Consider the following 24,716-nt stretch of genomic DNA (forward strand, 5'->3'; position numbering starts at 1 on the left):
GAGCTCAGACAGTCTAATGTGGCATAGTTCAGATATCAGGCTAGGAAAAGCCATGAGAAGTAGTGCACATAGTTCCTGAAAATTGAGGGGAGATTACAGATGCACTGACAACTTAGAAAAGAGATTACTGATACTACAAAACTGCTGGTTGTTCCAATAGAAAGCTAAGGCCCTGAAAGACAGCAGGGCCAAGACTCTTAGAAAGATGAATGGCAAAACCAATACAATATTGTAAAGTAATTATCCTCCAATTAAAATAAATATTTTTTTTAAGAAAAGTAAGGCATTTAAAAGCAGCCATGTACACAGAGAATCACACACACACACACACCCAGGAAAAAGACGAATTTAGTAAAGGTCTGAGAAGACCTCAAGTCTTAATGCTAGGTTGATCTCAAGCACAGAACATAATTAGTGATTAATTAGTGACAATCTTCCTATGCATGGAGCCAATCGGCAAGGATATTTAAAAATATCCAGTTTTCAACAAATATCCCAAAACATACAAATAAATAGGAAAATGAATATTACTCAAAAGAACAAAATAAACCTCCAGAGCCATTTTTGTTAAAAATATAGGCATCTGTCTTACTAGAGAAAGATATTAAGAGAACTGCCATATATTCTCAAAAAGCAAAAAGAAAAACAGGCAAAAAACTAAAGGAAACAGGAAAATGATAAATGAACAAAATAAGAATGTCAACAGAGGAAATAACTTATAAAGAAGAAAAAATAGAAATTCTGGCTCTGAAAGATGAAATGACTGAATTTCAAACCTTACTAGAAGGTTTAATTGGAGACTTGAGCAAGCAGAAGGAAGAATAAGTGAACTTGAAGACAAGTCTTTTGAAAATGATCAAGTCTGAGGAGGAAAAAAAATGAAGAAAAGTGAACTAAGTCTAAGGGCATTCTGAGATGACATCAAGTGAGTTAATACACACATTCTAGGAGAAGAAGTGGAAACAGAAAGAGAAGAAGAAGAAAGGAAGGAAGAGGAGGTGTGGAAGATCAAGAAGATATGGTTCTATAGTACTAGTAGAATTCAATTCCCCACTTACAATAATGAATAGAATAAATTAGACAGGAGATCAGTAAGTACATGAAAGATGAACAATTATAGGCCAATTGGACCTACTCCTCTAAAACTCAGAAGATACATTTTTCATGAGCAAGCAAGAAACATTATCCAAGATAAAGCATATTTTAGGCCATAAAACAAGTCTTAATAAATTCAAAAGACTGAAAACATGCAGTCTTTTCACAGTGGAATGAAACTCTAAATCAACAACAGAAGGAAAAGTGATATGTCCGCACATAGATAGAAGTGAAAGAATACACATTTAAACAAGTCAAAGAATACATTATAAGGGAAATTAGAAAATATCTTGAAGCAAGTGAAAATGAAAACATGACTCACAAGTGTCTTATGGAATGCAAAGAAAACAATGATAGGAGTCTATAACTGTAAAAGGTTTACATATGAAAGGAAAAAAATTGCAAATCAAAAACCTAACTTTACACTTTGAAAAGGAAGAGTAACTAAACCCAAAGTTAGCATAAGGTAGGAAATAATAGAGGTTATAGCATAAATAAGTAATACAAAGATATAAAGACAATAGGAAAAAAAACAATGAAATCAAGAGTTGGTTCTACAAAATATCAAAATTGATAAACCTTTAGGTAGATTAAGTTTGAGAAAAGGACAAAACACATATAAAATCAAATGACGTGGAAATTAATACTGCTTTTATGAAAAAGAGAAGATGATAAAAGTACTATGAAAAATTGTTCACTAACAATTTGATTAACCTTGATGAAATGGACACATTTCTAGAAACTCACAACTCATCAAGATTAAACCATTATAAATCTATAATTGTAAGGAAATCAAAGGTTTCCTAACAAATTACAGTTGATCCTTGAACGGTGTGAGTGATAGAGGATCCCTGTACAGTTGAAAGTTTGTGTAAAACTTTACAGTCATCCCTCCATATCCATGGTTCTGTATCAGTGGATTCATGTATTTACTATAGAACAGTTTTTCAGTTGCTCAGTCATGTCTGACTCTTTGCCATACCATGGAATGCAGTATGCAAGGCTTGGCAGTCTTTCACCATTTCCTGGACCTTGCTCAAAGTCATGTCCACTGAGTCAGTGATGCCATCTAACAATCTTTTCCTCTGCCATCCCGTTCTCCTCCTGCCTTCAATCTTTCCCAGCATCAGGGTCTTTTCCAATGAGTTGGTGCTTCACATCAGGTGGCCAAAGCATTGGAACTTCAGGTTCATCATCAGTCCTTCCAATGAATATTCAGGACTGATTTCCTTTAGGATTAACTGATTTGTTCTCCTTGCAGTCCATGGGACTCTCAAGTGTCTTCTCCAGCACAACAGTTTGAAAGCATCAATTCTTCAGTGCTTAGCCTTCTATATGGTCCAACACTCACACCCACACATGACCTTTGGAAAAATCATAGCATTGACTATACAGACCTTTGTTGGCAAAGTGATATCTCTGCTTTTTAATATGCCATGTCATATGCCTTTTTAAGAGGCATGTCATAACTTTTATACCAAGGAGCAAGCATCTTTTAATTTCATAGTTGCAGTCACCATCTGCAGTGATTTTGGAGTCCAAGAAAATAAGGTCTCTCACTGTTTCCATTGTTTGACCATCTGTTTGCCATGAACTGGTAGGACCAGATGCCATGATCTTTGTTTTTTGAATGTTGAGTTTTAAGCCAGATTTTTCACATTCCTATTTCACCTTCATTAACAGGCTCTTTAGTTCCTCTTCACTTTCTGGCATAAGGATGATGTCATCTGCATATCTGAGGTTGTTGATACTTCTCCCAGCAATCTTGATTCCAGCCTGTGCTTCACTGAACCCAGTAGTACTGTAGTACATATTTATTGAAAAAAAAATCCACACAAGTGGATTTGTGCAGTTCATACTGATGTTGCCTTAGGATCAACTGTAGTGAAAAATCTCACAACAAAGAAAAGACAAAGGTCAGATGGCTTCACTGGTGAATTTTCTCATATATTTAGAGAAGAATTAACACTAATCCTTCTTAAAAATCTTTCAAAATATTGAAGAAGTAACAAAAACCACACAATGACACTATAAAAAAAAAACTACACACCGATATTCCTAATAAATACTGAATGCAAAAATTTTCAACATAATACTAGCAAATTGAATTCATCAGATTATTAATATGATTATATATCATAATAAAGTGGGATTTCTTCCTGGAATGAAACAATGGGTTATCATATAAAAATCAATCCAAGTAATACACTATATACTATACATGAACCAAGAACTTCCAGATATTCAAGCTGGTTTTGGAAAAGGCAGAAGAACAAGAGATCAAATTGCCAACATCCATTGGATCATAGAAAAAGCAAGAGAGTTTCAGAAAAACATCTACTTCTGCTTTATTGACTACACCAAAGCCTTTGACTGTGTAGATCACAACATACCATGGAAAATTCTTCAAGAGATGGGAATACCAGACCACCTTACTTGCCTCCTGAGAAATTGGTATGCAGATCAAGAAGCAGCAGTTAGAAATGGACATGGAACAAGGGCCTGGTTCCAAATTGGGAAAGGAGTACATCAAGGCTGTATATTGTCACCCTGCTTATTTAACTTATATGCAGAGTACATCATGCAAAATTCCAGGTTGGATGAAACACAAGCTGGAATCAAGACTGCCTGGAGAAGTATCAATAACCTCAGAGAGGCAGCTGACACTACCCTTATGGCAGAAATTGAAGAACTAAAGAGCTTCTTGATGAAAGTGAAAGAGGAGAGTGAAAATGTTGGCTTAAAACTCAACATTCAAAAAATTTAGATCATGGCATCTGGCCCTATCACTTCATGGAAAATAGATGGTTAAACAATGGAAACAGCAAGAGACTTTATTTTTGGGGGCTCCAAAATCACTGCAGATGGTGACTGCAGCCATGAAATTAAAATATGCTTGCTCCTTGGAAGAAAAGCTATGACAAACCTAGACAACATATTAAAGGGCAGAGACATTACTTTGCCAACAGAATTCCATCTAGTTAAAGCTATGGTTTTTCCAGTAGTCATCTATGGATATGAGAGTTGGACCATAAGGAAAGCTGAGAGCTGAACAACTGAGGCTTTTGAACTGTCGTGTTGGAGAAGACTCTTGAGAGTCCCTTGGACTGCAAGGAGATCAAACCAGTCAATCCTAAAGGAAATCAGTCCTTAATATTTATTGGAAGGACTGATGCTGAAGCTGAAACTCCAGTACTTTGGCCATCTAATGCGAAGAGCTGACTCATTGCAAAAGACCCTAATGTTGTGAAAGATTGAAGGCAGGAGGACAAGGGAACAACAGAGAATGAGATGGTTGGATGGCATCACCAACTCGATGGACCTGAGTTTGAGAAAGCTCCTGGAGTTGGTGATGGACAGGGAAGCCTGGCGTGCTTCAGTCCATGGGGTCACAAAGAGTCAGACACGACTGAGCCACTGGACTAAACTGAACTGAACTGAATACACTACACTGGCAGAAAGAAGAGGAAAAAAACACATATTCTCTCACCTAATGCACAAAAAGTATGTAACAAAATACTTTCAATCATCTTTTAATGATAAAAGCAGTAACCAAAGTAGGAACAGAATAAAACCAACTTAACATAATAAAGGCCAGATATAGAAAACCCAGATCTATCATACTTAATGAGGAAAGACTGAAGGCTTTCTCTATGAGATCAAGAACAAGACAATAATAGGAATTTTCACCACTTCTATTCAACATAGAGAAATAAAATGCAAACACACTGGAAAAGAAGAAATTAAAGAAGATACCATGAGGGAGAAAAATATCTCATGTTCCTGGATTAGCAGACACAATATTATTAAGATGTCAATATCACCAAAGTGATCTACAGAATCTATGCAATGTCTATGAAAACCCCAGCAACTTTTTTTGCAGGAATAGAGATATCCATTATAAACCTATATCGAATCTTGGGGATCCAGAGCAGCCAAAATAATTTTGAAAAAAGATGAACAAAGATTGAGGTTTAATACTTCTTTATTTCAAAACTTACTAGAAAGCTACAATAATAAAGAGTGTGGTGCTGGCACAGTGACAGATGTAATTACAAACGATATAGAATACAGAGCCAGAAATATACCCTCACATACATTGTAAAATAATTTTTGTGAATGAGGCCAAGACCATTCAATGAGGAAAGGACAGTCTTTTCAACAAATATTCATAGGAAAAATGGATATCCACCTGTAAAATAATGAAGTTGTATTTTTACCTTACTCCATATACAAAAATTAACTCAAATGGATCAAAGGCCTGAACATAAGAGCTAGAACTATGGAACTCTTATAAGAAAACATAGGGGAAATGTTTTATGACATTGAATTTGGCAAAGATCTTTTGGATATGACCCCAAAAGCACAAACTATGAAGAAAAATTGGATTCAATATTAAAAACATTTGCACATCAAAGGGTGCTATTATCAGAGTGCAAAAGCAACCCATGGAATGAAAGTAATGATGTGCAAATCACATATTTGACTAGAGGTTAATATACAGAATATATAAGGAACTCCTATAACTTGACAGCAAAAAGACAAACAACCCAAATAAAAATGGGCAAAGAACTGCAATAGACATTTCTATAAAGAAGATGTACAAATGACTAATAGCACACGTTAAGATGCTCAACAAAGCTAACCAATAGAGAAACCCAAATCACAAACACAAAGAGATACCACTTCAAATCCATTGGGATAGCTATGAAAAACAAATCAGTGTTGGTGAGGATGTACAGTAATAGAATTCCTTTTGCTTTGCTGGTGGGAATATAAAATAGTACAGCTTCAGTGGAAAACAGTATGGAGGTTCCTTAAACATTTAAAAATAGAATTTATGATAAAGAAACTCTACTTCTATGTATACCCAAAATAATTGAAAGCAGAGGTTCAAACAGATATCTGTACACGTATATTCTAGCAGCATTTTTCATAGTAGTCAAAAAGTGAAGCGACTCCAATTGTAAATTGATGAATGAGTGGATAAAGAAAATGATGTGGTATGTACATATAATGTCATATTTTTCAGCTTTCAAAAGGAAAGGAAATTCAGATAAATGCTATAACTTTTATGAAACTTGAAGAATTATAAGGCTCAGTAAAATAAGCCAGACACAAAAGGATTATTTATGACTCCACTTTTATTAGGTACCTAGAATTATGAAATTCATAGAAAAAGTAAAATGGTGGTTGCCAGGGACTGAGGTGAGGAAGGAATGGGGATTTATTGTTTAATGAGGATAGAGTTTCAATCTGAGGAAGTGAAAAAAGTTCTGGAGGTGGATGATGATAATGTTTCACAACAATGTGAATGTACTTAATGATACTGAACTGTGCACTTAAAAATGCTTAAAATGATAAATTTTATGTTATATATATTTTGCCAACCTAAAAAAATAATCTGGCGTAATGAACAGGTGATCAATTATTACTTTGCTAACTCTGGAGAAAACTGATATGAAAAAGCTCCCTTTTACATATGTCTAACTATAATATCCAATACTTTGGCCGCCAGATGTGAAGAACTGACTCATTTGAGTCACTCAGTCATGTCTGACTCTTTGCGATGCCATGAACTGTAGCCTAACAGGTTCCTCTATCCGTGGAATTTTCCAGGCAAGAGTACTCCAGTGGGTTGCCATTTCCTTCTCCAGGGGATCTTCCTGACCCAGGGATCGAACCCAGGTCTCCCACATTGCAGGCAGACACTTTACCTTCTGAGCAACCAGGAAAGCCCACATATATTTAACTATAATATCCAATACTTTGGCCACCTGATGTGAAGAACTGACTCATTGGAAAAGACCCTAATACTGGGGAAGATTGAAGGTAGGAGGAGAAGGGGATAACAGAGAATACGATGGTTGGATGGCATCACCAATTCCATGGACCTGAGGTTGAGCAAGCTCCAGGAGTTGGTGATGGACAGGGAAGCTTGGCATGCTGCAGTCCATGGGGTCTCAAAGAGTGGTACATGGCTGAGTGACTGAACTGAACTGAACATTTGAGACAGTAATTGACCTTCTTTATGTTTTGCATAATTCTTAAAATTTGTTTGCATCTGTTAGGAACCAATCTCTTGAAAAGCATTCCAGATATACACTGAGTAGCAGGGAGCTAATCATTTAGGATTAAACTTAAGGGGGAAAAAAAAAAAAAACTACCAAAAATCAATTATTCCCTGTAAGAAACAAAGTATTATCACTATCAATTATGCCTTTCAGAAGAAAAATAATAGTATTTGTATGCTTTCCTTTAGTCTTTTCTGCCTACATTTTATCCTATATATCACTGTTTTTTTTGTTTGTTTGTTTTATTTTTTTTTAATTTTATTTTATTTTTAAACTTTACATAATTGTATTAGTTTTGCCAAATATCAAAATGAATCCACCACAGGTATACATGTGTTCCCCATCCTGAACCCTCCTCCCTCCTCCCTCCCCATACCATCCCTCTAGGTCGTCCCAGTGCACTAGCCCCAAGCATCCAGTATCATGTATCGAACCTGGACTGGCAACTCGTTTCTTACATGATATTTTACATGTTTCAATGTCATTCTCTCAAATCTTCCCACCCTCTCCCTCTCCCACAGAGTCCATAAGACTGTTCTATACATCAGTGTCTCTTTTGCTGTCTCATACACAGGGTTATTGTTACCATCTTTCTAAATTCCATATATATGCATTAGTATACTGTATTGATGTTTTTCCTTCTGGCTTACTTCACTCTGTATAATAGGCTCCAGTTTCATCCACCTCATTACAACTGATTCAAATGTATTCTTTTTAATGGCTGAGTAATACTCCATTGTGTATATGTACCACAGCTTTCTTATCCATTCATCTGCTGATGGGCATCTAGGTTGCTTCCATGTCCTGGCTATTATAAACAGTGCTGCGATGAACATTGGGGTACACGTGTCTCTTTCCCTTCTGGTTTCCTCAGTGTGTATGCCCAGCAGTGGGATTGCTGGATCATAAGGCAGTTCTATTTCCAGTTTTTTAAGGAATCTCCACACTGTTAACAAATGGGACCTAATTAACCTTAAAAGCTTCTGCACATCAAAGGAAACTATTAGCAAGGTGAAAAGGCAGCCTTCAGAATGGGAGAAAATAATAGCAAATGAAGCAACTGACAAACAACTAATCTCAAAAATATACAAGCAACTCCTACAGCTCAACTCCAGAAAAATAAACGACCCAATCAAAAAATGGGCCAAAGAACTAAATAGACATTCTCCAAAGAAGACGTACAGATGGCTAACAAACACATGAAAAGATGCTCAACATCACTCATTATCAGAGAAATGCAAATCAAAACCACTATGAGGTACCATTTCACACCAGTCAGAATGGCTGTGATCCAAAAGTCTACAAATAATAAATGCTGGAGAGGGTGTGGAGAAAAGGGAACCCTCTTACATTGTTGGTGGGAATGCAAACTATATATCACTGTTAAATCAATTTTCTCCAAACTATTTTTCATTGTAATATTCCATTTCTCCAAAATTTAATTACCCTTTTGTCTGCGAGATAAAATCCAAAAGTTTTCATCTTGACATTTTTGGCTATCAAAAATCTGGTATGTAATTGAGTTTTTAATTGCTCTTCCAAATACCTTTAAGTTTAATGTCTCTGCTCATATTTATGAAGCTTTCTCCTTTACTTTCATGGTTTGGGTTGTGTTTTTTTCCTAGACCTGAAATTCTCTCCATTCTTTTTTATGCCTACAAAGTTCACATTCTACCTGGTTCATGAATTTCTCTTGAAAGATGCCATCCATACTGATCTGTCTTTTGAATTCTGATAACTTAACTGACTGAAAATTTGTCACTTGGACTTAGGCTATTATCAACTGCTATGTGTGTGTGTATATATACATATATATAGGACTTCCCTGGTGGCTCAGACAGTAAAGCATCTGCCTACAATGTAGGAGACCCGGGTTCGATCCCTGGGTCAGGAAGATCCTCTGGAGAAAGAAATGCCAACCCACTCCAGTACTCTTGCTTGGAATACCTCACGGACAGAGGAGCATGGCAGGCTACAGTCTATGGGGTCACAAAGAGTCAAACATTAGTGAGTGACTTCACTTCACTTTATACATATGTATATATATGTGTGTGTGTGTGTATATATATAGTTGCTCAGTTGTGTCTGACTTTGTGATCCAGTGCTCAGTTGCTCAGTCGTGTCTGACTTTGTGATCCAGTGAACTGTAGCCTGCCAGTCTCCTTTGTCCATGGAATTTTCCAGGCAAGAATACTGGGGTGTATAGCCATTCCCTTCTCTAAGGGATCTTCCCAATTTAGGAATAGAACATGAGTGATAAAGCTACAAAGTAATATGACTGACAAAAAATGTAGCACAATTTGTTCATCCAGATTAATGTCTCCCATTCAAAGAAGCTACCTGTGAGGAATTAAGTACTTAATGCAATACAGTCATTGTTCAGAACATCATAAACACCTCTCTTTGGGATATTTGTTTCTGTTTATTTTGCAGTGATAAGCCTTGGAGTTGGTGATGGACAGGGAGGCCTGGCATGCTGCAATTCATGGGGTTGCAAAGAGTCAGACATGACTGAGTGACTGAACTGAACTGAACTGAACTGCAGCCTTTTTTCTTAGAGAACTGATTCAGTTTTTGAAACCGTGAAGTTGTGATTTGAGCCAGTGAATAGTTGAGTGATATAGCTTGTAATAAAAATACATTTATTCTTACTTCTGTCTCACTTTATAGAGTGACTATTAAATGATAAAACAATGTATTCTTTTCATACACTTCTCATGATGAATCTGGAATGCATATGCAAGATTTCTTCAAAATATTTTGAGCCTAGGAGTAAGGATAAAGTTTAAAAAAAAATTAAACCTCTGAAAGAATTAACACTTATTTGGAAGACTACATTTTGGCAGCTTAAAAATCCTTCTCATTTCTGAAAAAAACAAATAACGGAATAAATAATGAATAAATAAAAATATTTTACCGTTCGACACAGGCAGAAAGTCTGGAGCAATGGTTAGAAGCAGGGGCATCATGACCCCCAACCACATATAAAAATCCATTGTATGTTGCAACTCCTACACCTCCACGTCTTTTGGACATTGGAGCACACAGACTCCATCTGTTAGTGTGTGGGTCAAAATATTCCATAGATTTGAGGCAGGAACTTCCATCACGTCCACCAATAGCATATAGCCTAGAATAAAGACAGAAGTATGTGTGTGTGTGTGTGTATATTTGTGCATAGAATTAAAGTGAAAATATACCACACACAGCATTGAACTGTGTATTCTACTCCCTCAGGATTTTATAGCAAAAGGCCTGAATTTGTGAAGGCATTTGTTAAAGTCTACCTTACCCCAAGCCTACCTGCTTCATAATTTTTTTGAAAGTTTCTTTTATGTAATAGATTAAAGGTTTATATAGGAAATAAACTACAGAGAAAGGAAAGAGATAACAAAAGCATTGGTAGTATTTATCTACTAAACCACAATAAAGCTGAACATTTTTAAAGATGGTAAGATCTTTCCAAAACCCAAATCCAGGAACCTTACAATTTTAGCTAGATTTAAATGCCTAGCATTAAACTCTCTATTGCTTTAGTGAACTATTTTATTTAGTGTAAAAAACATTTGTAACTAAGAAGATATTAATTTAACAAATAACTACAGGAATAGGATAAAACCTAAAAACCAGATTTTTTTCCTAGGAAGATGTATTATCTATAACATTTCTCATAAATTTTAAAATGCCAATTTTTTTTGTATGTATTTTTATTTTTTTAATATAAATTTATTTTAATTGGAGGCTAATTACTTTACAATATTGTATTGGTTTTGCCATACATTAATATGAATCCACCACGGGTGGATTAGCAGTGTTTTTAATTTGTTATTGTTGTTCAACTCTTTTGTGGCCTACTCTTTGTGACTCTATGGACTGTAGTACACCAGGCTTCCCTGTCCTTCACTATCTCCTGGAGTCCACTCAAACTCATGTCCATTGAGTCACTGATGCCATCCAACCATCTCCTCCTCTGTCGTTCCCTTCTCCTCCTGCCTTCAATCTTTCCCAGCATCAGGGTCTTTTCCAGTGAGCCAGCTCTTCACATCAGGTGGCCAAAGTATTGGAGTTTCAGCTTCAGCATCAGTTCTTCCAATGAGTATTCGGGGTTGATTTCTTTTAGGCTTGGTTGGATCTCCTTGATGTCCAAGGGACACTCTTCTCCAGCCCCACAGTTCAAAAGCATCAATTCTTTGGTACTCAGCCTTTTTTATGTACCAACTCTCACAACTGTATATGATTACTGGAAAAACCATAGCTTTGACTATACAGATCTTTGTCAGCAAAATGATGTCTCTGTTTTTTAATATGCTGTCTAGTTGTGTCATAGCTTTCCTTTCAAGGAGCAAGTTTCTTTTAATTTCGTGGCTGCAGTCACCATCCATAGTGACTTTGGAGCCCCCCAAAATGAAGTTTGTTACTGTTTCCATTTTTTCCTCACCTATTTGCCATGAAGTGATGGGATCAGATGCCATGATCTTCATTCTTTAAATGCTGCGTTTTAAGCCAGTTTTTCAATCTCCTCTTTCACCCTCATCAAGAGGCCCTTTAGTTCCTGTTTGCTTTCTGCCATTAGAGTGCTATCATCTGCACATCTGAGGTTGTTGATATTTCTCCCAGCAATCTTGATTCCAGCTTGTGATTCATCCAGCCCAGCATTTTGCATGACATACTCTGTATAGAGGGGGCTTTCCTGATAGCTCAGCTTGTAAGAATCATCCTGCAATGCAGGAGACCCACTCCAGTAGAATTGCCTGGATAATTCTATAGACAGAGGAGCCTGACAGGCTACATTCTACAGGGTCACAAAAAGTCAGACATGACTGAACGACTTTCACTTCACTCTGCACAGAAGTCAAATAAGCAGGGTGACAATACACAACCTTGACATACTCCTTTCTCAATTTTGAACCAGTCCATTGTTCCATGTCTGTTCTAACTGTTGCTTCTTGACCTGCATACAGGTTTCTCAGGAGGCAGGTAAGGTGGTCTGGTATTCTTACCTCTTTAAGAATTGTCTACAGTTGTTGTGATCCACACAAAGACTTTTGTGTAGCCAGTGAATCAGAAATAGATGTTTTTCTGACATTATTTTTAGCCTAATTTAAATTTAATCCCAATCAATAGAGAAGATCAACATTTATTAAACTATATGCCTATTACTGCCCTTCACACTCAGCTGTGAACAATAGCAAGTTAGCAAGACAAAATTAAATTATTTAAATTCAATTATTTCAGCTTCTTCTGTAATAGATAGGAGATCACTACTCAGTCACTGGATATCATTAAGGTTAGGCTAGAGATAATCAGATTTAGGAGAATTTTAAACCTGAAAACACTATAAGTCTGGGTTTCCTGTTAACCAACAGACACTTCTTACTTTATGCTGTTGCCGCTAAGTCTCTTCAGTCGTGTCTGACTTTGTGCGACCCCATAGACAGCAGCCCACCAGGCTCCACCATCCCTGGGATTCTCCAGGCAAGAACACTGGAGTGGGTTGCCATTTCTTTCTCCAATGCATGAAGGTGAGAAGTGAAAGTGAAGTTGCTCAGTCATGTCTGACTCTTCACAACCCCATGGACTGCAGCCTACCAGGCTCCTCCACCCATGGAATTTTCCAGGCAAGAGTATTGGAGTGGGTTGCCATTGCTTTCTCCACTTACTTTATGCACAAGGTGCTAAAAACAGCTGCATAAAAATTTATATTGAACCCAGTTATATGATGAGATACTGATTTTATGAATAATCAATACAGACACACAAGACTGTCATCCTGGTGTCTGAAATTTTCATCATTCATGTTCCTCCTATATGCTTGTCATTATCTCCAAAGATCCCTTTTCAGAAAGAACACAATTACAAGTTACCTGCAAGAAGAATAATTCAAGCTTGTAGAAACGTCTAATAATATCAAGTTTCAATCTATTATTTTCTCTCATAAGAAAGTGATCAGAAAGTAAGAAAGATTCAGAAAGATGAGACTAGCTATAATTCTAGAACACTTAGGAGAGTGCGTTTAAAGAGAAAAAAAGACTTGGCAAATTACAAAAACAGAATGAAGTTTTGATAAGTCAAGAAAAAGTTATAACCAAAAAATGGTAGCTTCTTGAGGGTAAGATTGAAACTGGCTTGCCTACAAAAGTGCTTCTCAAATTTAATGTGTAATACAAGTTACTTGAGGATCTTCTTAAAATGTCTATTCTGATTCAGGAGGTCTGGGATCGGGTTTATTCAGTGTCAGACTTTATTTTTCTGGGCTCCAAAATCACTACAGATGATGACTGCAGCCATGAAATTAAAAGATGCTTACTCCTTGGAAGGAAAGTTATGACCAACCTAGATAGCATATTCAAAAGCAGAGACATTACTTTGCCAATAAAGGTTCGTCTAGTCAAGGCTATGGTTTTTCCTGTGGTCATGTATGGATGTGAGAGTTGGACTGTGAAGAAGGCTGAGCGCCGAAGAATTGATGCTTTTGAATTGTGATGTTGGAGAAGACTCTTGCGAGTCCCTTGGACTGCAAGGAGATCCAACCAGTCCATTCTGAAGGAGATCAGCCCTGGGATTTCTTTGGAAGGAATGATGCTGAAGCTGAAACTCCAGTACTTTGGCCACCTCAAGCGAAGGGTTGACTCATTGGAAAAGACTCTGATGCTGGGAGGGATTGGGAGCAGGAGGAGAAGGGGACGACAGAGGATGAGATGGCTGGATGGCATCACTGACTCGATGGACATGAGTCTAGGTGAACTCCGGGAGTTGGTGATGGACAGGGAGGCCTGGCATGCTGTGATTCACGGGGTTACAAAGAGTCGGACATGACTGAGCGACTGATGTGATCTGATCTGATCTGGGACGGGGTTAAGATTCAGCATTTCTAAATAGACCTCAGGTAGTAATGTTACTGCTGGTCTCAGGATATTTAATTAATTATTCATTTTAGATAAATATTTTCCATCATAATGAAAGGAGAGTTCCAACAAAGGCCTTTTACAATCCATTAGTAGGATGTCCTAGTCACTGGGAATGCTTATTGTCAGGTGTAACACATCACTGAAGTGCTGTACTACAAGAAATGGGAGCAAAAGCATGCATGTTTGGCTCTACTCACTTATTGTTTAATGTGACTACACCAACTGTGCTTCTAGGAGTTGACATACTGGCCACGTAATTCCACTGACGTCCTTCAGGGTCCCATCTTTCTACAGTATTTAGATAACTCCATCCATCATGGCCACCAACAGCATACATTGGTCCTTCAAGTGTGGCTACACCTAAAGGATAAAAATAGCATGAGAGCTCACCTAGGTAGGGCATATATAATAGATATTTCATTTTATAAGGAAGTGACTACTTAAAAACTTGATTTTTATCTATTAATGGTTTTGTAAATAGCCATTTAGTGAATAATTTGCCAATCGTGATTTGAAACTAAAACTAAATATGGTCTTTTAATCCTAGAAAATATCATGGAAGGGTATCATGGTTATAATGCTAAAGACATAGAAAGTAGATGAACACACCATTTCTTGCAATTAACAGAAATGGGAAGATGATTTTTCTCTGTCACAGTTTCAATGTCATTTTTCAAATATAAAAGGTAGATGAGATATGATACTGAATCTTAGATAAATACTAGAACTGTTGGCTCGGAGAAGGCAATGGCACCCCACTCCAGTATTCTTGCCTGGAAAATCCCATGGATGGAGGAGCCTTGTAGGCTGCAGTCCATGGGGTCGCGAAGAGTCGGACAGGACTGAGTGACTTCACTTTCACTTTTCACTTTCATGCATTGGAGAAGGAAATGGCACCCCACTCCACTGTTCTTGCCTGGAGAATCCCAGGGACGGGGGAGCCTGGTGGGCTGCCGTCTATGGGGTCGCACAGAGTCGGACACGACTGAAGCAACTTAGCAGCAGCAGCAGAACTGTTGGCTAAGTCTGATAGATCTTTTTAATCCTTTATTTTTATTAAAGGGATACAAATGATTCCCATAAGACATCTCAGTAAACAGGGGTTTTTGAAGTTTAGTTAGAAATTTGTTCTATTCAGTTCAGTTGCTCAGTCATGTCCAGCTCTTTGCAACCCCATGGACTGCAGCAAGCCAGGCCTCCCTGTCCATCACCAACTCTGGAGTTTACTCAAACTCATGTCCATTGAGTCGGTGATGACATCCAACTATCTCGTCCTCTGTCGTCCCCTTCTCCATCCACCTTTAAATCTTTCCCAGCATCAGGGTCTTTTCAAATGTGTCAGTGGTTCAAATCAGTTGGCCAAGTACTGGAAGTTTCAGCTTCAGCATCAGTCGTTCCAATGAATATTCAGGATTGATTTCCTTTAGGATGGACTGGTTGGATCTCCATGCTGTCCAAGAGACTCTCAAGAGTCTTCGGCAATACCACAGTTCAAAAGTATCAGTTCTTCCATGCTCAGCTTTCATTATATTCCAACTCTCATATCATACATGACTACGGGAAAAACCACAGCTTTGACTAGACAGACCTTTGTTGGCAAAGTAATGTCTCTGGTTTTTAATACGCTGTCTAGGTTGGTCATAACTTTGCTTCCAAGAGCAAGCATCTTTTAATTTCATGGCTGCAGTCACCATCTGCAGTGATTTTGGAGCTCCCCAAAATAAAATCTGTCACTGTTTCCACTGTTTCCTCATCTATTTGCCATGAAGTGATGCGACCAGATGCCATGATTTTAGTTTTTCGAATGTTGAGTTTTAAGCCAACTTTTTCACTCTCCTCTTTCACTTTCATCAAGAGGCTCTTTAGTTCTTCTTCAATTTCTGCCATAAGGGTGGTGTCAGCTGCATATCTGAGGTTATTGATATTTCTCCTGTAAATCTTGATTCCAGCTTGTGCTTCATCCAGCTCAGCATTTCCCATGATGTACTCTGAATATAAGTTCAATAAGCAGGATGACAATATACAGCTTTGTCATACCCCTTTCCCGATTTGGAATCAGTTTGTTGTTCCATATCCGGTTCTAACTGTTGCTTCTTAACCTGCATGTAGATTTCTCAAGAGGCAGGTCAGATGGTCTGCTATTCCCATCTCTTGAGGAATTTTCCACAGATTATTGTGATCCACAGAGTCAAAGGCTCTGGTATAATCAATAAAGCAGAAGTAGGTGTTTTTCTGGAACTCTTTTGCTTTTTCTATGATACAGTGGATGTTGGCAATTTGATCTCTGATTCCTCTGCCCTTTTCTAAATCCAGCTTGAACATCTGGAAGTTCATGGTTCACGTATTGTTGAAGCCTGGCTTGGAGAATTTTGAGCATTACTTTATTAGCATGTGAGATGAGTGCAATGATGAGGTAGTTTGAGCATTCTTTGTCATTGCCTTTCTTTGGGATTGGAATGAAAACCAAACTTTTCCAGTCCTGTGGCCAGGCTGCATTTTCAAAATTTGCTGGCATATTGAGTGCAGCCATTTCACAGCATTGTCTTTAGGATTTGAAATAACTCAACTGGAATTCCATAAGCTCTACTAGCTTTGTTCGAAGTGATGCTTCCTAAGGCCCCCTTGACTTCACATTCTAGAATGTCTGGCTCTAGGAGAGTGATCACACCATGATGATTATCTGGGTCATAAAGATCTTTTTGTGTAGTTCTTCTGTGTATTCTTGCCACCTTTTCTTAATATCTTCTGCCCTCCACTTGGTATCTCTCATTTTCTTGAAGAGATCTCTAGTCTTTCTTATTCTATTATTTTCCTCTATTCCTTTGCATTGATTACTGAGGAAGGCTTTCTTATCTCTCCTTGCTCTTCTTTGCTACTCTTCATCCAAATGGGTATATCTTTCCTTTTCTCCTTTGTCTTTCCCTTCTCTTCTTTTCTGCCAAAGCCTTTGACTGTGTGGATCACAATAAACTGTGGAAAATTCTGAAAGAGATGGGAATACCAGACCACCTGATCTGCCTCTTGAGAAATTTGTATGCAGGTCACGAAGCAACAGTTAGAACTGGACATGGAACAACAGACTGGTTCCAAATAGGAAAAGGAGTACGTCAAGGCTGTATTTTGTCACCCTGTTTATTTAATTTATATGCAGAGTACATCATGAGAAACGCTGGACTGGAAGAAACACAAGCTGGAATCAAGATTTCTGGGAGAAATATCAATAACCTCAGATATGTAGATGAGACCACCCTTATGGCAGAAAGTGAAGAGGAACTAAAAAACCTCTTGATGAAAGTGAAAGTGCAGAGTGAAAAAGTTGGCTTAAAGCTCAACATTCAGAAAACGAAGACCATGGCATCTGGTCCCATCACTTCATGGGAAATAGATGGGGAAACAGTGGAAACAGTGTCAGGCTTTATTTTTCTGGGCTCCAAAATCACTGCAGATGGTGACTGCAGCCATGAAATTAAAAGACGCTTACTCCTTGGAAGGAAAGTTATGACCAACCTAGATAGCATATTCAAAAGCGGAGCCATTACTTTGCCAACAAAGACTCATCTACTCAAGGCTATGTCTTTTCCTGTGGTCATGTATGGATGTGAGAGTTGGACTGTGAAGGCTGAGTGCTGAAGAACTGATGCTTTTGAACTGTGGTGTTGGAGAAGACTCTTGAGAGTCCCTTGGACTGCAAGGAGATCCAACCAGTCCACTCTGAAGATCAGCCCTGGGATTTCTTTGGAAGGAATGATGCTAAAGCTGAAACTCCAGTACTTTGGCCACCTCATGAGAAGAATTGACTCATTGGAAAAGATTCTGATGCTGGGAGGGATTGGGGGCAGGAGGAGAAGGGGACGACAGAGGATGAGATGGCTGGATGGAATCACTGACTCGACGGTTGTGAATTTGAGTGAACTCCGGGATTTGGTAGTGGACAGGGAGGCCTGGCGTGCTGTGATTCATGGGGTCGCAAAGAGTCGGACACGACTGAGCGACTGATCTGATCTGATCTCTTCTTTTCATAGCTATTTGTAAGGCTTCATCAGACAACCATGTTGCCTTTTTGCATTTCTCTTTCTTGGGGATTGTCTTGATCCTTGCCTCCTGTACAATGTCATGAACCTCCGTCCTTTGTTCTTCAGGCACTCTATCAGATGTAATCCCTTGAATTTATTTGTCTCTTCCACTGTATAATCATAAGGGATTTTATTTAGGTTGTGCCTGAATGGTCTAGTGGGTTTCCCTACTTTCTTCAATTAAGTCTGAATTTGGCAATAATGAGTTCATGATCTGAACCATAGTATGCCCCCAGTTTTGTTTTTGCTGACTGTATAGGGCTTCTCCATGTTTGGCTGCAAGAATATAATAAATCTTATTTTTTCTATTGGATTCTATGAATAGCTCCTTTGTGTTTCTCATCTGCTCTGGGAATTCACGTTACTGGTTCCTCCTGCTGCCTTCTTCACCATCTCAATTTGCCATCCACACTACCTCTCCTATCTCTTTAGCAATAGCAATTAAGAGTTTTAAAATTTGCTTCAGTGTCTCTGTAAGATATGTTTTCTAAAAAATCACACATACAGAACTGAGCTGAATAATTACATAGTCTATCATTTGATATAATTTATCAGTTACATTGAGGCAAACAATACCCATCTTGGATATGTCACACTTTAGCTGTGTAAAATTTGGTTCTTTAAAAGCAATGCAATTATTCTTTTCTTAAAAAAACAAACTCTGTAGTATTGAAACATATGGAGTCTAGCACTAAGAGAAGCAGATCTTGACAAGCCATCAGGAGAATCAAAGTTCTTCACTGTTCAAGAAGTCTCTATTCTTTCTTAAGCTTCTTGGGAACCTCTGACTTAAGTATAAATTAGGGCTGCTCTCAAGGAAAGTGGTTTTCTAAATAGCCCTGCCTTCAAACTGCATCCAAAGGCTTTTGCCTAAATATAGATTTGATTCTTATGGGAAGGGACACTAGTAACTAGAAACACAGTGTCTCTCCATTAGCAAGTGTTCTTTTCTCTAAACTGACCTTAGAAGAAAACTTGTAGTTGCATGCTCCTCAACAATATATTCTTTCTAAAAGGTTTTACCCTTCCTGAAGTGGGACCCCTTTAAAATACCATTGGAATGGAGGTACAGTTACCACAAGTATGACACATGAAACAAGGAAAAACTTTCACATGCTTTTACCATTTATTTAAGCTTTTCAGAATTTTCAGACATTTTGAATATGAGTATGACTAAATCTCAATGATATGCACTTATTTAAGCTCTAGTAAATGTACAGTCTTTAGAAACTATACAACATTAAGCTCTTACCTAAACCATGCCTGTGTGTTGACATGGGAGGCATCACTGTCCAGATTTTGCCAACTGGATTAAAACATTCCACAGTATTCAAAGTTTTTAAACCATCTCTTCCTCCCACAACATAGAGTTTGTTATCAATAACAGCAACTCCAAACTGAAGCCTACGCCCATTCATGGTGCCAATATGTAGCCAGCGGTTGGTTCGGAGGTCATATTTTTCAATTGTAGTGGTACCTGTTAAAGGGATATTAAACAATACTAAAAACTACTTGTGCAAAATGTTTTAATCATTTATATTATATTTATGTATCTATATTTATAGTATAGAATCAGTGATTGCAGTTCAAATTAAAATAAGTAGTCCAGATAATTCTCCAACCTGTATGACAAGGCAAGGATAATATTTCACCACTTCTGAATCCAAATGGAAAAGTGAGAATAAAATAGTTTATTTAATATATATGGTTTATATGTTTATCATGACTTCTTTGGCTATAATATGCTATTGTTAGTACTAACACAGGTTCCAGACACCATATTTTACAACAAAAACTGCTTTGGAATGTATTACTAACTGTTTACACACCCATTATGGTTTTACTTGACTATGAACATTCAATGTACTAATTTACGCCCTTTTATTTTACTCAATTTGGTCTGTATGTGTGTGTTTATTTAAAAAACAAATGACTAAAGGAACAGAAAAGAAAATTCCTTTTAAATGGGCCTTCAGTGTTAATTCACATTATTCACATAATAACATTTTTGTCCTTTATTGTGCCCATCTTTGCATGAAATGTTCCCTTGATATCTCTAATTTTCTTGAAGAGATCTTCTTGAAATGAAAGCTAGGTTGCACTGATTACTAAAATTATGGAGGTATTAATGATGAAGTAAGTAGGAAATTATACCAAGCTACATTAATCAACTATATATAGAAGACTTACATTAAAATGATGTAGAAATCTGCTTAAAGCCAAGTTATTTTTTCCAAACATTAAATAAAATATAAAAGATGAATTTACTCTATATCTCTTATCTGCATCTATGAACATATATGACTGATAGTTTTGTATCTTTAATTCTGAAATGTCTTTAGCCCATTTTCCTACTAATCAAAATGTAGATCATCTAGCTGGCTTATTATGGCAACTCTGTATTTGATTGAAAAAGAGTTTTCCTTTTTTTAACTAATCTTTTTCTTTGGGACTCACTTCACATTTTTTTCTGTGTTTATTAATTTTCTGCCCTAAAATGTGGCAAATATTGCTTCTTACTTCATTTCAAAGTTCCTATTCAGCTCTCACTTATGATCTATTCAAGGGTGAACAAAATCAACTAAACTTTTTGGTATTGTTTAGAACAATAGTTCCTGCAGTCGTGAATATATATAATTTAGTTATTTCCTCCATCTTTTTTTTTAATGAACTTAAAAATCACTATATTAGCCCTTATTTGTTCCCTGCCATACTGTCTCTCAGAATTCATTATTTTAGTAAGTTAAAATTTACTGAATACGTGGCATACACAAAAGCCTGAAGTTTAGCATTCAACCATTTAAAAATTTTGACTGTGTGATCATACTGACAACTTTTTGATGACTCTTTTAATATACACGGTAGGGGTTATAGTTAATTACAGCCACTTGTGTGGTATCTATATTTAGCAACTAATTCCAAGTTAATTGTATGAGTCAAAAGGAAATTAAAGACTGAGGAAGTACTGTATTTCCTAAATATCAAAAGGTGAAAGTTCAAAAAGTATCTTAAAAAGATAAATAAAACTACACATTGTAAGAAAAGGCATGCATATAGAAAACATTTTAAGAATGTAAATTGGTATGTTTTTAAATGCAATACTGATTCACATAGATAAATGTTATCACCTTAATATTTTTGCTTTATGTAGGTTTTTTTTTTCTTTCTTTTTTTGCTCCTATGTGTTCAATCTGGTTTTTCAATTCTAAGACCCTCAAAGAGAGGGGTCAGTTTTGTTGTTGCTGCTCTTTCATCTAAGATAGTGGCAATATAGCAACAAAGAACACAAAATTTGAGTAATAATTCCCAGTCCAGTAGTTCTACGATGCTTGCCCTTGGCATGGCTATCTAACCTTAAGAGCCTTAGTTTCCTCATCTCCAAAATTAAGGTAATAAAAATCTATCTTGTAGCATTACTGTGAGGATTAGAAATGATGTCTGCAAAATGCCAATCAAGGATCAAGTATTCAAAAATAATTATATTTACTATTATTGTAGTTTTCTGTAATTTCCCATAAAGCTTTTTATATTTTCATATACTAGGTATTTCAAGAGTCTCAAAATGATGGCTTTACTTCTTTCCATATCAAACTGTGGTAGCAGAGTCAAGGATTATAGGCTCACATTTCATTCATTTTTGTAAGCTATTAAGGAGTTGAAGATACATATTACCATCTTGTGTAATATATTCATTTGTGTAATGTTAACATGAAAGACAAGAACCTGAAAAAATAACAAAAACAGTAAATAAACACAAAAACCAAACAAATAAACACATTTTCCCATTTCTCACTCCGCTAGTTGGACATTTTTAAAATCAAATATTATAGATAGCCATGTTTACATTTTATACTTTATACCCTTTTGATTTAATATCAAACAAGACACCTTTTAAATTCTGTGCCTGTTCTTTCTATTCAACAAAATGCAGTAAAATATCAAGTTGTTAGACTTAAAGTCTATTATAACATTTTACTGTATTTGTTATTTTCTGAAGAACACTAGTTCTGTGAAGTTACTCTACAACTTTGGAAAATAATTGCAGTTGCAAACTCCTGTTATACAGGTTTATTATTAATTGACATATCTCCTATATGGTCTTCCAATTTCCAATTACACATACCAAAAGAAAAAATAGTTTTCCAGAAGCATAGAACTTTGATTTTTGCATCATTGTCTACAAGGTGTCAAAACATTTCCATGTATTTTTTAAGTGAGTTGATTTTAGTTCCTACACAGCCAATTCTTAATTACAAAATCCTTGCCTCATTGTTTTGGCAACATGGTTCTATAGGTAGAAATCAATGTAAAGAAACAGAACTGTGGGAAAAAAATATTTTAAGAAGTATTCAAGGTAGACATGATGGCTTCAGAAATTTTTCCCTATTCCTATTGAAAACAATTCTTTTGTAAAATCATTATTTTTATTCCAGAATTGAATTGCTGATCTTGTTATCAATGCTTCAAGTTTATTTGTAAATGGTCTTTGGTCATCTATCAGGAAACTGACAGCAAGAAATTAGAAGTCATTCTCCTATTTCTGTCAAAAAGCAAATTTGGAGGACCTCATCCCTTCCACTTATGATAAAGCTGTAAGTTCTCCCTGAAAAGATCTTAGGTTGCAAAGCAAATACTCAAATAAAAAAAAAATGCTGCCATAAGAGTCACAAAATACCCCAAATTGCCAACACAACCTTGTGGAAAAAGGAAGCAAAGCTGGATGTATCACCTTCCCAGACTTCAGACTATACCACAAAGCTAAAGTCATCAAAAGAGCATGGAACTAGCACCAAAACACATACAAAGATCAATGGTACAGAATAGAAAGTACAGAAATAAGCCCCCACACACGGTCAATTAATCTATGACAAAGAAGGCAAGCATATACAATGGAGAAAATATAGTCTTCAACAAGTGGTGCTTCGAAAACTAAACAGCTACATGCAAAATAATGAGAAAAGAACATTCCTTCATACCATATACAAAAATAAAATCAAAATGGTTTAAAGACCTAAATGTAAGATCTGATACCATAAAACTCCTAGGAAAAAAAAGCAAAACACTACTTGACATAAATCACAGCAATAATTTTTGGTTCCATCTCTTAAGGCAAAATAAATAAAAGCAAAAAATAAACAAGGGGTCTAATTAAATTTAAAAGCTTAATTAGAAAAATAATTAGGAAAATACCAACAAAATGAAAAGGCATCCTATGGAATAAAGAAAATGTTTGCAAATGATGTGAAATACAAGAGGTCAATATCCAAAATATGTAAATAGCCCATACATTCAATATAAAAAAAATAAAAAATGGGTAGAAGAACAGAATAGACATTTTTCTAAAGAAGACAAATAGGTAACTGGCAAATGAAAAGATGCTTAGCATTGCTAATTATTAAAGAAAGGTAATAAAAAACACAATGAGATATCACTTCACACCTATCAGTTAACTATCATCAAAAAGTTTCCAAATAACAAATGATGGAAAGGATGTGGATAAAAGGGAACCCTTGTACGCTACTGTTCGGAATATAAATCGGTATAACCACTATGGAAAACGGTATGAAGGTTCCTCAAAAACTAAAAATATAACTATCATATGATCCAGAAATCCCACTATTGGGGTGTATATACCAAAAAACCAAAACGCTAAATCAAAATTATATATCCACTACAATGTTCATGGAGAAGGAAATGGCAACCCACTCCAGTGTTCTTGCCTGGAGAATCCCATGGACGAAGAAGCCTGGTAGGCTGCAGTCCATGCGGTCGCACAGAGTCAGACACGACTGAAGCGACTTGGCAGCACAATGTTCACAGGAGAACCATACACAATACTCAAGACATGGAAGCAACCCAAGTGTCATCAACAAACAAATGGATGAAAAAGATGCTATCAGTTCAGTTCAGTCACTGAGTTGTGTCCGACTCTTTTCGACCCCATGAATTGCAGCACGCCAGTCCTCCCTGTCCATCACCAGCTCCCAGAGTGTACTCAAACTCCCATCCATTGAGTCGGTGATGCCATCCAGCTTTCTCATCCTCTGTTGTCCCCTTCTCCTCCTGCCCCCAATCCCTCCCAGCATCAGAGTCTTTTCCAATGAGTCAACTCTTCGCATGAGGTGGCCAAAGTACTGGAGTTTCAGCTTGACCATCATTCCTTCCAAAGAACACCCAGGACAGATCACCTTTGGAATGGACTGGTTGGATCTCCTTGCAGTCCAAGGGACTCTCAAGAGTCTTCTCCAACACCACAGTTCAAAAGCATCAATTCTTTGGTGCTCAGCTTTCTTCACAGTCCATACATGACCATTGGAAAAACCATAGCCTTGACTAGATGGACCTTTGTTGACAAAGTAATGTCTCTGCTTTTGAATATGCTATCTAGGTTGGTCATACCTTTCTTTCTACAGAGTAAGCGTCTTTTAATTTCATGGCTGCAATCACCATCTGCACTGATTTTGGAGCCCCAGAAAAATAAAGTCTGACACTGTTTCCATTGTTTCCCCATCTATTTGCCATGAATTAATGGGACCAGATGCCATGATCTTCGTTTTCTGAATGTT

General features: G+C 36.9%; 1 protein-coding gene across 1 annotated transcript in view; it reads right to left on the minus strand.

The window, feature by feature from the left end:
* KLHL4 (kelch like family member 4) overlaps positions 1-24,716 on the minus strand; it is a 105,438-nt gene that overhangs the window by 24,836 nt on the left and 55,886 nt on the right. Inside the window, exons 7-9 of the mRNA XM_024988618.2 lie at positions 19,403-19,627; positions 14,275-14,437; positions 10,087-10,299 (exon numbers count right to left, since the gene is read on the minus strand). Coding sequence (XP_024844386.1) covers positions 10,087-10,299; positions 14,275-14,437; positions 19,403-19,627 — 601 coding nt within the window. The remainder of the gene's footprint in view (positions 1-10,086; positions 10,300-14,274; positions 14,438-19,402; positions 19,628-24,716) is intronic.

The sequence above is a fragment of the Bos taurus genome, chromosome X (assembly GCF_002263795.3).
Source record: "Bos taurus isolate L1 Dominette 01449 registration number 42190680 breed Hereford chromosome X, ARS-UCD2.0, whole genome shotgun sequence".
Lineage (NCBI taxonomy): Eukaryota > Metazoa > Chordata > Mammalia > Artiodactyla > Bovidae > Bos > Bos taurus.